The sequence below is a fragment of the Macaca fascicularis genome, chromosome 10, assembly GCF_037993035.2.
Source record: "Macaca fascicularis isolate 582-1 chromosome 10, T2T-MFA8v1.1".
Classification (NCBI taxonomy): domain Eukaryota; kingdom Metazoa; phylum Chordata; class Mammalia; order Primates; family Cercopithecidae; genus Macaca; species Macaca fascicularis.
Window position 1 is genome coordinate 22218221 of NC_088384.1, and position 15855 is coordinate 22234075.

Below are 15855 nucleotides of genomic sequence, written 5' to 3' on the forward strand. Positions count from 1 at the left end.
CTGATGTGTGCAAGATGTGTGTGAGTCCAGGCATGGTGGCTCACGCCTGTAATCCCAGCACTTTGGGAGGCTGAGATGGGAGGATTGCTTGAGCCCAAGAGTTTGAGACCAGCCGGAGCAACATAGTGAGATCTCGTCTCTACAAAAAAATTAGCCAGGCATGGTGGCACGCACCTGGAGTCCCAGCTAGTTGGGAGGCTGAGGTGGGAGGCTTGCTTGACCCCGGAGGTAGAGGTTGCAGTGAGCTATGATGGTGCCACTGCACTCCAGCCTGGGCAGCAGAGTGGGACCCTGTCTCTAAAACAAACAAATTATGTGTGATTCCTTGTGCCTTGGGGACTGTCACTATGGAGCCAGAATTCATTTAAAAACACACAAGTCACCTAAGTTCTAAATGTGTTTTCTTGCTTGGCGCGGGGGCTCACGCCTATAATCCCAGCACTTTGGGAGGCCGAGGCAGGTGGATCATGAGGTCAGGAGATCGAGACCATCCTGGCTAACATGGTGAAACCCCGTCTCTACTAAAAACAAAAAAAATTAGCCAGGGGTGGTGGTGGCCATCTGTAATTCCAGCTACTCGGGAGGCTGAGGCGGAAGAATGGCATGAACCCAGGAGGTGGAGGTTGCAGTGAGCCGAGATCACGCCACTGCACTCCAGCCTGGGTGACAGAGCAAGACTTCATCTCAAAATACATACATACATACATACATAAATGTATTTTCTTATTCTATAAGACTGTTCTAGAAATAAATAAAGCCAAGTGCACCTTCTTTTGGTCAGTCTTGATCCTAAAAGTGCCAGGCAGGCCACCCTGCTAGCGAGTCTCCCATAGCTAGGAGGAGTCTGCAGGGCGAGTGAGGGAGTGAAGGGTGAAAGGTGGCCTATGAAGAGCAGGCATGACCCCCTGCGTGAAGGCTGCCCACGAGAGGCTGAAAGATCCCAGATAACAATGGACACTGCTGTACCAAGACCCCAGGCAGCAGAAGCTGAGGCTCTGCAGCAGCAGCCAGCAGATGGTTCCATTGTTTCTGGGATAAGCAGTGCTCCCTGAGGCCAGAGCAAGACACAGAGAGAGGCAAAGGAAAGGTGGGTACTCTAGCAGGGCAGGGATAGTGGGACCCCCGAGTGGGGGAATCCCAGCTTCACACATGGAAGGCTGAAGCCAGTGGGGTGGATAACTCCGAGGCCACACAGGACCTGAACTGCACCCTTCTGACCTGGCCACAGAAGCTGGCCCTCACCTCTCCCCGGGACCCACCCTCCCCAGAGTCAGCTTGGGCCCTGACACCAGGGGTCTGCCCAGCCCAGCAGGGAGTCAGGAGCCACTGAGAGTGACGGGCAATGTTCTAGTAGAACAGGGTCCACGTGGGAGACAGTCTCAATGTTTCTCCCAGGCAGGCGAGATCTCAAAACATCGTGCTTCTAAAAATGCTCTTCAGAAGAAAAATGTTGGACAGAAGAATATGGAAGCGTCAGAATGACAGGTTCAAGTGACTAAATACAGGTTCAAATAAATACAGGTTCAAGTGACTAAATATTCTTTCTGTATTTTTCATGCACATTACTTTTAAAATCAGAAGATGATTATTTTTGCAATCAGAAGAAATGTGATTAATGTGATAATAAAAGCCATTTGTTGGTGCAAGTTTATAGAGGAAGACGTTTCTGGGAAAGTTTATAGACAAAAGAGGTGCCCCTCTGCAGGGGCCCAGAGCCCCAGGCCCAGCCCAAGGACAGCACGCCTTGCACAGGGGGCTCCTGGAGTCCTGGTCTTCAGCAGCCCCTGGCACGGGACCCCCTGACTCCGCCCACAAGTTTGCAATCCTTTAGGCTGTTACCTGTCTGTGGTGTGTCTCCCCACAAGCGCCCATTGTGAACAAGCGTGTGATGAGCCCTGGTAGCTTTGAGCAAGTCCCTCGTTGTGTGTAGACAGAGCACCAACCTCTGCAGCTCCTCTTATATTTACAGGCCCAGGTAGTCTCAGCTGGAGAGGACGGCCCCGACCCGCCACTGCCCTCTAGCGGAAAATCAGAAGAACAATAGCAGCACCCAGGATTGAGCTCTCGTCTCGGACGGGCGCTGGGTTAAGACCCTCCTGTCCTCCCCTCAGTGGGAGCACCCTGAGGGCACGTTCCTAAACCACCCCCCTCCGTGGATGTTAGAGGTACATGGCTTGCCCAGGAAGTGGTGGGCTGGGCTTCATCAGGCTCTCTCCAGTTGTGAGATTCTGTCCTTAAGCATACAGTAGTACTCACCATTGAACGGCAGATAACGTGCATTGATCTCTTGTGTCCTGTGCGTGTATCCTGCATGTGCTAACTCAGCTGCCACGCCAGTGGGTTGCCCCGTCTGATCACCAGTGTAGCCTGCGAGGTGGGGCTTCTGGCTTCACTCTTTAGAATGGCGAGCTGAGACACGATGCGGGGATGGCGGGAATCCCAACATCTCCTGCTGGGGAGTGGGATGAACGTGTGGATGGCCCAGGCACTCTGGCCCCGTGGCCTGGACTCTACCATCATACTTGCCTCCCTGGGGGTGTCTTCCACCATGCCTGTGGTGCCACGCTTCCCACGCCCAGACCATGAGTTGATTGCATCAAGGTGAGGCCCTGCGCTGGGGCTCAGGTGTCTCTGCCACTGGACACAGGAAACTGTTTGATGGAGCAAGAACGGGGGCTTTCAGCTGGAAGACCTGGTTTGCATCCCACCTCCACCAACCCCCCTGTGTGTGACCCTGGGCAGCTGTGCCACCTGAGCCTAGGAGACATCTACAAAGTCAGGGTGGGATTACAGAAAGGCCTGGCCTGGCTGGGATTTGTGGATTGATGTCTGAAGAGTGTGTTGTGGGTGCCCACAGTGGCAGCTAACGGCAAAGACAGAGCAGATTCCCTGCCCTGGGAAGCCCCAGGAGCTGCTTCCACCTGGACCCCCGTGTCTCTGCACAGGCTGATGAATTCACCTGGCCCTGATGCTTCCAGCTGCATTTTCTGGAGTCAGACCCTTAACCTCTCTAAGCCTCAGTCTGTTCATCTCACAAATGGGGGTCATGCATGAGCAGGTTTGGAGGTGGGTCCTCCCCTAGTGAACCTTCAGATGAGACTGCAGACCTTGCCAACCCCGACTGCAACCTCATGAGAGACCTTCAGCCGAGGCACCTGATTACTGACCCACAGAAACTGCAAAAATAAATGCCCTTTTAAGCCACTAAAAATACAGGATTCAACCTCCCTTCCTCCCTACCCCGCATGGAAGCACTGTTTGTGATTAAATGAAGGAAGGCAAGGGGAAGTTCATGGTTCCAACTGTGACTGTGTGCCAAGCACACTTAGGGTCTGTGCTTCTTCTCTGCCATTTGCTGGCTACTAGGGAGGGCATGGCCTCATGTGCCTTGGTTTTCTCACCTGTGAAATGGAACTAGCAGCCTCTGATTCTGTTGGGAGGAGGTCACGCAGGTGAAGCGCAAAGGACACTCAGTAACTTGAGGGTTGCTGTGGGGTCAGGCCTTTGTCATGTAGCTGTTGCTGCATTAGCGTCCACTCTCTTCCCCTGGAAAGGCAGCTTCTCTTTTGAATAAGGAAATACAAGAAGGTCCCAGGTCTGTTTGGACCTTGGGAGAGCAAATAATAAACAGACCCTGACTTTCTGGAAGGATGAGGATGAGAGTGATCTGATAAAATGCTCTGGCAGGCCCCCTTGGTCCATCCAATTCACTAAAAACACCGGGATTAGAAAGTACTTCACTTTGGTGTTACTGGCTCTATGAAAAGCTGGCTATGTGACCTTGGGCAGAGAACTCAACCTCTCTGAGCCTGAGTGTCCCCAGCTGTGAAGTGGGTCAGGGATGGACTGGATGACACAAACTTGTGGTGGCCCTGCTCCACTCTCTCCTCCTGCACACCTCTGACTGCTGTAGTCCTGTTTCCCTAGTCTGCCGTTTCACCCAAGTTCCAGACTTTCCTGAATCAATCGATCGATCAATCTAAAACCTCCAGCTCCTGGCCTTAGGTTGCTTATTGCACAGCTCCCTTGAGGTCCCCTCTCCTACGCCATTCCGCCCCTCGCCGGCCCTGCAAGGCCAATACCAGCTCCCTTTTTTGGAGGAGGAGCAGTGAGGGCTCAGGAAATACCTGGCTCTCACAGTTGATTGGGGTGTGGGACGGTCCAGTCTGCCCAGCCTGGGTCTCTTGCACTCCAGAGGGTCACCAGGAAACCCAGCCTGGGGGGATGCCACAGGCCAGGAGGTGGCCCCAGAGACACCGAGAAAGGCAAGAGAGAGGGGAGGCAGGGCACGGCTAAGCCTTGGGCTATGATGGCTGCTCTCCCTCACCTCTGGCCCTGCCCCCGGAGTCCCCTCTGCCAGGCCGACTGGCACCTCTGCTCATGGCCTCCAGCTCCGAGGGGCAGGTGTGGTCACCTCGGCCATGGGCAGCAGCCGGCAGCTTGAGTTCCCCCGGGTGGGCTCTGCAGCAGAGGCCTGGGTTAATAAGCTATGGGGAGTGATTTCCCAGGAGGAAAGGCAAAAGTGGGCAGGCACTGACCCTGGTGTAGTGGATGAACATTCCAGAATGCAGACTCGCCCTGGAAGAGCAACTTCCAATCTACTATGTGCCTTCAGAGTGTGCTGTGGGCCTGGTCTCCAGTCCTGGCACTGCCACCTCCAGCTCTGTGACCCTGGGGAGGCCCCTATCCCAAGTCAGCCTCAGTTTCCTCATCTGTACAAGGGTGATGGTGGTGAAGGCTCCGTGAAGGATTCTAAGTAGCATAAGGGAATGCCGTGTGCTTATATGGCGGTGGTGTTCAGTACTATTATTTTTTAAACTTTTATATCTAGTAACAGTTACCTTGTTTTGGTTCTCACCATTCTGAGTTTTATCCTGTGCATTCATTCATTTACTCACCCACCCGTGCAAAAATAAAAGGCAATTTCATCACTTCTTAAAAATATGTCTTTGGGAATTCAGTGTCTTACCCAGCCAGCCATGGAGCTGGTTAAACAGCTCGGACATCTGGTCCTTGTCCTGTCTGGTTTGTGTGCGCTGGGGTTCTCATGTCTGTTCAGCTTTGACCCCTTTGCAGTGAGGTCAGGAGTGCCCCGTGAGTGCACCGTCTGGGACCCTCATTAGGGTCAGACCCTGAGGCATACCCAGCCTGAGGGTGAGCTGGGAGTTCTCAGCTGCCTGCCTGCGTGACCTCCCAGCACCCGAGTACGGTTAATATATCAGGAGAGCGGGGAGGGGCAGGACTCCCAGGAAACTGAGCTGTCGAGTCAGAGAGTTCGGGGAGCCCCTTTCCTCCATCTGCATGTGTGGGCGGGGCCGGTTTGACGAGCGCCTGCTCATGCACATCACCCCGCGAAATCGTCGCTGCCAGCCTGCGAGCTGCGTGTGAACATCCCCATTGTGAAGACAAGAAGAGTGAGACCGGAAAGGGTGTGGCAGCGGGACAATGGCCATGCTGGTCCTGCAGGTCTTGGGCATTTCTGCTCAGAAACCCTCATGGGGACCTCTTCCTGACGAAAGTTCAGGGCCCACTAGTGTCTGTGTCATCTCCCCACAACCTCGACTTCCCTTTCCTTCTATGCAAGAAAGCAGATAGTTGGCTATTTGGAGAGTAGGTCAGATTACTCACCATCAGCAAGGACCCCTGCACACCCTCCCAGGGCTCCCTCACAGCAGCTGGGATGAGCTCAAAATCCTCAGGGCAGGAGGCTATGTTAATGAAACATCTCTTGATTTGTCCTTCCCTTTGGCCTTTCTCTTTAAGGATTCCCTGAGGAAACGGAGCCCCAGTGCCCTCAGGCCTCCATGCTTAGAATTGAAGTCATCACCCCACCCCTGGTATCCAGAAAGGTCCGGTCCCAAATGTCCCTGGGAGAACTGTGAGCGGAAGGTCCTGTGTGGCAAAACCCCAGGCCGGAGGGGTGGAGGGGCTGATCCTGCACATCCAGCAGCTCTGTTTTCCCTCTCTCCCACCCCAGGCTCTTCTGTCATCTCCCCGCATTTCCCAGTTTCTTCCTGTCTGGATCTTTCTCCTTCCTTCCGTCTCTCTCTCGCATTGCGTGTGTGTGGGCATTCGTGGTCTCTGTCAGTCTCTCCATCTCTCTCCTGGGTCAAGTCTGCAATTGCAGTCAGTCAGACAGCTCAGGCACAAAGACTCAGCCACTTTCATTTGCTGAGACCCCAAGGAGCCCAGCGTCTGTGCCTGGTGTTCGAGGCTCCTGGGGACCTGCCCACCAGCCTGGGTCCCTGCTCCCTGCTCCTTCCCTGCCTCAAGCTGGTCCCCCACCCACAGCCCTCTCTGGAAAGCAGAGCTGGAGACTCAGTTCCAGAAGCAGAAGTTTATTTCTAGAGGGCCCAGGGCAACAGGAGTGGGGCTGGGGAGAGGGAGCCGGGACGGAGGCGGCTCATACAGGGTCATTGTCCAGTGGGCCATCCCTGCGGCACCTGGGGTTTGATGGCCGGGATTGTCAGAAGAGCTGAGCAGAACATGCTTAGAATTGTCCACTTGCAGGCCAGATGCGTGGCTCACACCTGTAATCCTGGCACTTTGGGATGTCGAGGCAGGCAGATCACCTGAGGTCAGGAGTTCAAGACCAGCCTGGCCAACGTGGCGAAACCCGGTCTCTACTAAAAATACAAAAATTAGCCGGGTGTGGTGGCAGGCTACTCAGGAGGCTGATACAGGAGAATCACTTGAACCTGGGAGGCGGAGATTGTGGTGAGCTGAGACCTTTCCACTGCACTCCAGCCTGGGTGACAGAATGATACTCCATCTCAAAAAAAAAAAAAAAAAGAAAAAAAAGAAAAAAGAAAGAGGCCGGGCGCGGTGGCTCACTCCTGTAATCCCAGCACTTTGGGAGGCTGAGGCAGGTGGATCACAAGGTCAGGAGATGGAGACCATCCTGGCTAACACGGTGAAACCCCATCTCTACTAAAAATGCAAAAAATTAGCTGGACGTGGTGGCGGGCACTTGTAGTCCCAGCTACTCGGGAGGCTGAGGCAGGAGAATGGCTTGAACCCAGGAGGCGGAGCTTGCAGTGAGCCAAGATCGGCCACTGCGCTCCAGCATGGGCGACAGAGCAAAACTCTGTCTCAAAAAGAAAGGAATAAATAAATAAATAAATAAATAGAATAGTCCACTTGCAGCTCGGAAGAGGGGGCCATGTATTGATAGGCTCCTGTGCCCCATGGGTCGGTGTGCCTGTGGCTGCCAGTTCCCTCTCAGGACTGGGCTGGTGTGCCAGGAAGCACCAAGAGCATCCCATGTCGGATGTCAGTGAACCCAGGGGTGGAATCGGAGAGAGACGTCTGCAGGTGGCCAAGGCAGCAGTGACAGAGACCACGGACGCCCCCACACACGCAACGTGAGAGAGAGAAGGCAGGAAAGAGAGACAGGAAGAAACAGGGAGATGCAGGGAAATCAGAGAAGAGCCTGGGGTGAGAAGGAGGGAAAACAGAACTGCTGGATGTGCAGGATCAGCCCTGCCGCCCCTCCGGCCTGGGGTTCTGCCGCACAGGACGTTCTGCTCACAGTTCTACCAGGGACGTTTGGGACCTGACCATTTTCGATACCAGGGGTGGGGTGTGGCTTCATTCTAAGCATGGACGCCTGAGGGCACTGGGGCTCCATTTCCTCAGGGAATCCTTGAAGAGAAAGGCCAAAGGGTTACATTAGTATCTAAAGTCTATCATTCACATAGTGTTCTTTCTTCCTGTTACACATTTCTATGAATTTTGAAATATTTATGATGTTTACCATTTTGATCTCATGAGGAATATTCTCACTACTCCAAAACTTCCCTCTTCTTTACTTATGAATCTCTGTCCTCTTTCTCCAGAAATCTTACAAACTATTGATATTTTTACCATCCCCTTAGTTTTGCCTTTTCCAGAATGTCATATAGTTGGAGTCATGTATTAGGTTGGCACAAAAGTAATTGCGGTTTTCCCATTCTTTTAATGCCAAAAACCGCAATTACTTTTGCACCAACCCAGTATTATGCAGCTTTTTCAGATGAACTTATCTCACTAATTAACATAAAGTCACCCTGCTCTGCTGCCTTTCTGTGTGGTCTCATCCACTTGAAGGCCTGCCCTCACAGTCTTTCTCATACATGTCTTTGTCTTCTCTATGCCTTGATGGAGAACTCCTTTAAATCACAGAATAATATTGTGTTTTATGGATGACTATTTTTTTCATTCACCTTTTGAACATCTCGCTTCTAGTTTGGGTGGTTATAGATAAAGCTGCTGTAAACATTCCTGTGCAGGCTTTGTGTGGACGTAACTTTTCATCTCAACTGAGTACATACCCAAGAGCATAATTTTTGGATTATATTGTGAAAATATGTTGGGATTGGTAAGAATTTGGTGGATTTCATAAGAGAAATCATTTGGTTCTGGTGTTGTCTTTTTTGGAATGTTCTCAATGTTAATTCACTTAATAGGCAGAGGGTGTTCAGATTGTGTATGTTTCTAGTGTGACCCAGGGAAGATTATGTCTCTCAAGGAATTGATACATTTCACCTTCTCGTTGTTAATGTAGAGGAACAAACATCCAGGAAAATGTTACCTATACTAAGCAATGACGGCAACAACGTCTTCTTGTCTTTTCAGTTCTGTATAGGACATAGGCATTTATCCAGTTCTCTGTTCAAATACGCACACACACACACACACTCACGCTTTTACTATGAATAAAATCTATTGCAGTCCTATCATTTAGAAAATCACATAATCCTGCTGGGTGCAGTGGCTTATGCCTGTAATCCCAGCACTTTGGGAGGCTGAGGCGGGTGAATCATGAGGTCGAGAGTTCGAGATCAGCCTGACCAACATGGTGAAACCCTGTCTCTGCTAAAAATACAAAAAATTAGCTGGGCCTGGTGGCGGGTACCTGTAATCCCGGCTACTCAGGAGACTGAGGCAAGAAAGTCACATAATCCATTAGGTGATATTCCAATGTTTATTTAACTCATAACTTCTATAATACATTAATTTGAACTTACAGAAATCAAAAGTAAAGCATTTGGAAACTGATCCCAGAATACAGGACATTTCTACAGGAAACAAGATGTGAACATAAGACTCAATGAGTTCGATGGTGGTAATAATACTTAGGACTCAATTTATAATCTAATCAAATTAGATGAAGTACAATCATGAAATGTCCCATATTTTTCTCCTATGACCTTGTATAATGCTTTTACCGAGTAGAAAATTCCTAAGTCTACCCACCCAAGTACTTTTCTTACCCTGTTTTTGTTTGTTTGTTTGTTTGTTTTTTGTTTTTTGTTTTTTCAGTGGTGGCTTATTTGGCCTCCCCAGGATGGACTGGAGCATCAGTCGTGCCCGGGTTCATCACAGGACAGATACTCAAGACACCCTGATCACCATTAGGTGGACTTGAAGGAGCCAAAAACGGGCGCAGTGGCTCCTCAACAGAGACTCTCCTGAATGTATAGACATGGGAACCACCTTCAGCATCAAAAAAGGAAACATTCTGCATGCCCATATCCAGAAAAATCCCCACTCGCTGTAGCTTGCCATCTACGAAGAGGAAAGTCAGCGGCACCGTGCTGGCAGAGAGGCGGCCTCCAGCCCTCAAACTCACAGTCCAGAATCCACGCTCTGTGGTCAGCTGGATCCTCCCTTTGCGGTGAACAGATTCTCTGCAGACTCCCAGGTCCCATTCTGTGCTTGTTCCCACGTCCACCTCCCAGTAGTGGCGGCCACAGGTAAAGCGAGGGGAGCCCAGGACACAAATGGACAAGTCAAATCTCTCAGCACGGTCTTGCCAATTGTGTCTGATGTGCCCACTTTGGACGCTCCTGAGGTCATCAGAAATGAGGAGGAAGTTGTTGGCTGTGTCACCATCCAAGGTCATATCCACTGTGAAAAGGAAAACAAGTTGATCATCAAATGGACAGAAGCCCACCCCATGCCTCTCCTCTACTTCGCAGGCCCAGATATCTGACTTTGGTTTAATTCTCTTCTTCCCCCAAAATCAAAGCTTTTCATAAGGCAACTTCCCTGACTGGTTCAGATTCTCACAGGTATGCTTTGTGGCAATACCTGACTCTTATTCACAGTAGCAATTCTTATTTGACTTTATGTCACGTGTTTGCTTCATTGAACTTTTCTTCATTTAGAGTGGAGGGTCTCTGAATGCAGACACCATGACCCCCACCTTGATGCGTGGATAAATAAATGATAATTAAGACAATGCAAGTGGTCAATATTAAATATGTGTCTGCTTCCATATTATATTGCTCAATTCAGTATCTAGAGCCTGATTCCAGGCCTTTGTTTTCCACGTTTGTAAACAAATTAATTGTGCACAGTTCTGACAGATGGGATATCTCTGCAGCTGACAATATGATGGCAGAGGTGCCCGTCCTGGACATTAAGAGGCTCCAAGGCCAGGAGGAGGAGGGGGGCCTTAGATGAAAGAATGTTTTCCATTCTACATGAGAGGTGAGACCTTAAGCAAAACAATGGTAAATTTTGGAGCCAAGAGAAAGGTATTTGAAAGTTGTTTGTCATAACTGACTGATTGTAGAGAATAAAGGCGGCCAATACAAAGGTCAATAATTTAGGGCATTGAGTATGTGGTTGACAGGTGAAGCTGCCAATTTTCATGAAGGAGGCAGTGTGATCTGACCTAAAGAAAATTAATTGTCCAGAGCATTCTGAAAAAAAGAAATGTACAGAACATATTATCCTTCAAGTCAAAAAACTGATATGATCACCAACATAGATTTTATAGATTATAGTAAAACCTGAGGGAATTGATTGCTGTTTGATAGTGAATTAGGGAATGAAATGAATGGATATGGACAAGGAAGGAGGAAGAATGTTCCAAACATGACGTGGACAGGGTGAATCTGTCCTCCATATTTCAGCACAGCGACAGTCAGGTAATGTTAGGTGAATGAGTAAAGATCATGGCTGTCACGGCAGAAGCGACCAGTGTCGGGGACATCATAGGGGCCCACCACCATTTATAGGTGTAATTCTTTGCCCAGGTTGACCATAATCTCTTCATGTAAATGTCCCTTTTCTCCAGAGTTATGGAGAGTGATCGTGTTTTCTGTAGCCAGGACCACTGTTGAAGCCCATGGCGCATGGATGAGACCAGCGTCTGCAGCTCGCCCCACACTCACAGAAACAAACACCATAGGCGCTCCATTCCAAACTCTTCTCAACCCTGGGGTGAGGTTGTTTGGTACAATGGATGCCAATATTCGCCCTGCATGAGAATTACCAGGCCCATCTCAATGTCAGAGTCCTGGGAACCTTTGCTAGAGAGAAATTCAAATTAGGTTGCTCTATGTTTTCGCTACTCAGCAAAGTCCCCAAGACAGAGGGATTAATCCTGAGACTTCCCCGTTCAACATCTGCATTTTAACAAAATTCCCAGGTAATCTGAGCACACTAAGTTTAGAGAATCCCTTGTCTAACCCATGACATAGACATTGGGTTTTTTTTGTTGTTGTTGTTTGTTTGTTTTTGAGCCGGAGTCTTGCTCTGTCGCCCAGGCTGGAGTGCAGTGGCGCCATCTCAGCTCACTGCAAGCTCCACCCCCCAGGTTCACGCCTTTCTCCTGTCTCAGCCTCCTGAGTAGCTGGGACTACAGGCGCCCGCTACCATGCCCGGCTAATTTTTTGTATTTTTAGTAGAGACAGTTTCACCATGTTAGCCAGGATGGTCTTGATCTCCTGACCTCATGATCCCCGGCCTCAGCCTCCCAAAGAGTGGGATTACAGGCGTGAGCCACCACGCCCGGCTTTTTTTTTGGAGATCACCAGGAAATCCCCATATGGAATGGGGGGCCAATTGCACAAATGATTTTTCCTGGTCTGGTCATGAGAAGGGAGCAGGGTATATAGATTCCTTACTTTGGAACTTGCGCATTCTTGGGTTCATCTGCAGAATCTTCTTCAGCTTGGGCTCCAGTTCCTTGATGTGGGAAACCAGCCTCTCTAGCTGCCGATTGGGCCTGACTTTGTTCTTCTGAGAGACCGCAGAACAGCAACAGCAAAGTAGATCCTCCCCACGGGGCTCCTTCTGCAGTGAATTGATGCACTTGAGGCAGACGCTGCATCCACACTCCAGGGACATTGGTTTTTCTAGATAGTCTGAGCAGACGGGACAGCTGCTCGCTTCTTGGAAGAGTGCAGCCATGTCCACTGCCAGGAGAAAAGTGCACAAGGGAAGAAAATTTCCATGAGGTGAAAGCCTGTTACTTGTGACAAGTGACAACCTTTTCATACCTAGAGGTATTGTGTTCCAGCTTTGTCACTCCTAGAACAAGGCCATGAGTACACTCAAGCACATCCCCCCATCCCCCGTCTTCAGAGATCTGAAGTTCTACTGGGAAGGAAGTCACAAATCATCACTGTGCTCTGAGCCCAGGTGGAGGAAGGGTTCATTATCCTGGTAACCCAGCAGCTGAGCCTGAGCCAGTGACACGGCAGCACCCATGCGAGGAGCAGCGAGCTGGGGTCACTTCACCTCCTCCTAGGGCAGCCCGAGCAAGAGACTGATTGATGAACATAAGAATTAGGGGTTGGGAGGTCAGGTGTGCCTGTAATCCCAGCACTTTGGGAGGCTGGGGGTGGGTAGATCATCTGAGGTCATCAGAAGTTCGAGACCAGCCTGATCAACATGGTGAAATCCCATCTCTACTGAAAATACAAAAGAATTAGCCAGGTGTGGTGGCAGACGCCTGTAATCCCAGATACTTGAAAGGCTGAGGCAGGAGAATTGCTTGAACCTGGGAGGCAGAGGTTGCAGTGAGCCGAGATTGTGCCATTGCACTCCGGCCTGGGCAACAGAGTGAGACACCATTTCCAAAAAAAAAAAAAAAAAGAGGGACTGGATGCAGTAGCTCACATCTGTAATCCCAGCACTTTTCAAGGCCAAGGCAGGAAGATCCCTTGAGCCCAGGAGTTTGAGACCAGTCTGGGCAACACAGGAAGACCCTGTCTCTACAAATAATACAAAAATTAGCAGAGAGCAGAGATCACGTCAGGTCTCTCCAACCTGGACAACAGAGTAACACCCTGTCTCATAAAAAAAAAAAAAAAAATTACATCCTTCTCCAGCCTTGGAAATGAATACCAAATTGACTGCCACCACTCCTAGACTGGGGATCCAGGGTGACTGGTTTCTAACTCTGAGGCAGCGCTCAGACAGCCCTTGTTGAATTCCTTACTTACAAATTTCTCTCATTCATCCCCCCAAGTCATAACCCCCATTTCTAGACATCTAAGGAGGAAAAACACACACAGGCATGGACTCACCTCTTCTGCTGGAAGCTCCTCTGTCCTCCAGCTGCTTCCACCAGGAGCTCAGGTCTTGTGGGGAAGGGGCACACGAGGGCCTTTCATTGGTGAGATTCCCACCTCCCACTGGGTCACACCCTGCCACGCCCTCTAACCTAATGAGGCTTTGATTTGATTATAACAGGGAGTTAGGTTTTTATTGGTGATATATCTCCAGTTCACTGTAACTTTACTAAATCCTTCATCCTGACAGTGTATTTTTCTTTCATATGAAGGTAAGATTAAATTGCCTTTATATTAAATTAGGCTTAATATACTAACTTCAAAAGCTTATTTTAGAGATGTTTCCATCACTTGTCAGGAAAGATAATTCCTGTAATATGTTGTAGGCTTGAAGCTTTGCTTGGAATCCTAAAGTATTACGTATGATTGGATTTGCAATTTTACAAAATGGCTTAAATTCGTATACATCAGACTCAAAGGTAATAAGGGCATGCATCCCATTGAGGAAAATCTAGGCAATTTTTATTTATTTGCATTGGTTTATTTCTGGTTTTGAAAAAATTTCATAATTCTTAGGAAAAAAAAATTAAATAATTACTATTTTGACAAATGACCATTAAGCTTCTTGGACCCTGAGTACTTCAGAGAGTGTTAGGATAAAAGCCCCAATTAAAAAAAAAAAAAAAAAAAAAAAAGGATGATTTTCTGGTGAAACTTGAGTTCTCAGATAGAAATTGCTACCCGTGATGTGAGTTGTGCTTTCTTTCATTTGAATCAACCCCGAACCTTTTCCTTTTCATGCCTTTCTGTGTAGTGGGATCTTTACTGCTTTGTTTTCAAATTTCAAATAATTTGAATATAATCTTATCATTTTCCCTATCCCCCTTGGCACATATTAAAGGAATTTTCTCTTTTTGCATAATTAAAAATAAAGACCTAATTTTGGTCAGCTTTAAAGATGATCCCTCATGGGATTGGAGGACTCTGAGACACGCAGGTCTTGTTTTGGTTTACTTTTTTTCTCTTTACTTTCAGTTGACATGTAATAATCGTACATGTTTATGGCACACAGTGATATTTTCACACATGCATAAAGTGTGTAATAATCAAGTCAGGATAATTAGCACACTCTAAAACATTTATTTCTTTTCTTTCTTTTTTTTTTTTTTGAGACAGAGTCTCACTCTGTCGGCCATGCTGGAGTGCAGTGGCACGAACTCGTTTCACTGCAACATCCGGCTCCTGGGCTCAAGCAATTCTCCTGCCTCAGCCTCCTGAGTAGCTGGGATTACAGGTATGTGCCACCATGTCTGGCTAATTTTTTTTTTTTTTCAGTAGAGATAGGTTTTCACCATTTTGGCCAGGCTGGTCTCGAACTCCTTACCTCAGGTAACCCGCCCGCCTCGGCCTCCTAAAGTGCTGGGATCACAGGCATGAGCCACTGTGGCCAGTCAACATTTATTATTCCTTTGTAATGGGAACCTTCAGAATCCTCTTAGCTTTTTGAAAATATGCAATCATGTATAAGTAACCATATTTACCCTATAGTTGTGTTAGAGCCCATTTCTCCCAATTAGCTGTAATTTTATATCCAATTACCAACCTCTCCCCAAGCTCCCCTCCCGCTTACCCATCCCAGCCTCCACCAGAGCCCATTTCTCCTATCTAGCTGTAATTCTGTATCCAATAACCAACCTCTCCCCAAGCTCCCCTCCCCCTTACCCTCCCAGCCTCTACACCCACGATTCTATTCTCTGCTTCTGTGAGCTCAGCATTTTTCTTTTAGCTCCCATACAGGAGTGAAAACATGCGGTATTTATCTTTTCTGACCTGATTTATTTTGCTTAACATCATGTCCTCTAGGCTGAGACTCAGGTCTTGACCCAGAGAACTGATGAATCTGCAGGTATCATGGAAATGGCCAGGTTAGCGCTTAATTTGTACTTAATTCATAAAATAATAGCTTTGTTTTCAAATTTCAAATAACTTGAATATAATCTATTTCCCCCTCCTAAAGTGTATCACATATTAAATGAAGAGTTTTTCTTTGTATATATATTTTTAAAAGACCTGCATTTAGTTCTATTAAAAATGACGTACAGGCCGGGCGCGGTGGCTCACGCCTGTAATCCCAGCACTTTGGGAGGCCGAGGCGGGCGAATCACGAGGTCAGGAGATCAACACCACAGTGAAACCCGGTCTCTACTAAAAATACAAAAAATTAGCCGGGCGTGGTGGCGGCGCCTGTAGTCCCAGCTACTCGAGAGGCTGAGGCAGGAGAATGGCGTGAACCCAGGAGGCGGAGCTTGCAGTGAGCAGATATCGTGCCACTGCACTCCAGTCTGGGCGACAGAGCGAGACTCTGTCTCAAAAAAAAAAAAAGATGTACAATGGGACGAGATCACTCCTTAGGATTCAGTGTCTCAGCAAGAAAACAAAGCTTGAGAGACAGTGTGTAGGGAGCAAGGTGAACTTTACGTGATTGGAATGAATTGGATTCCGGTCATAAAGCAACCATTTGGGGTTTGCTCTTGGCTGGATTCTGGGTCACTCCACATACCCA

The 15855-nt window shown here is 48.6% G+C and overlaps 1 protein-coding gene and 1 long non-coding RNA gene across 2 annotated transcripts in view; one reads left to right on the plus strand and one right to left on the minus strand.

Annotated features, from left to right (window-relative positions):
• LOC135965455 (uncharacterized) overlaps positions 1 to 10225 on the plus strand; it is a 42579-nt gene extending 32354 nt beyond the window's left edge. Inside the window, exon 2 of the long non-coding RNA XR_012418874.1 lies at positions 9304 to 10225. This is a non-coding gene — a long non-coding RNA (uncharacterized lncRNA). The remainder of the gene's footprint in view (positions 1 to 9303) is intronic.
• Positions 9280 to 12410, minus strand: RFPL1 (ret finger protein like 1). The gene is made up of 2 exons (XM_005567663.5): positions 11901 to 12410; positions 9280 to 9891 (listed from the first exon to the last, which is right to left on the minus strand). The coding sequence occupies exons 1-2, from the start codon at positions 12271 to 12273 to the stop codon at positions 9311 to 9313; spliced, it is 954 nt and encodes a 317-aa protein (XP_005567720.3). The 5' UTR covers positions 12274 to 12410; the 3' UTR covers positions 9280 to 9310.
• Between the last annotated feature and the right edge of the window lie 3445 nt (positions 12411 to 15855).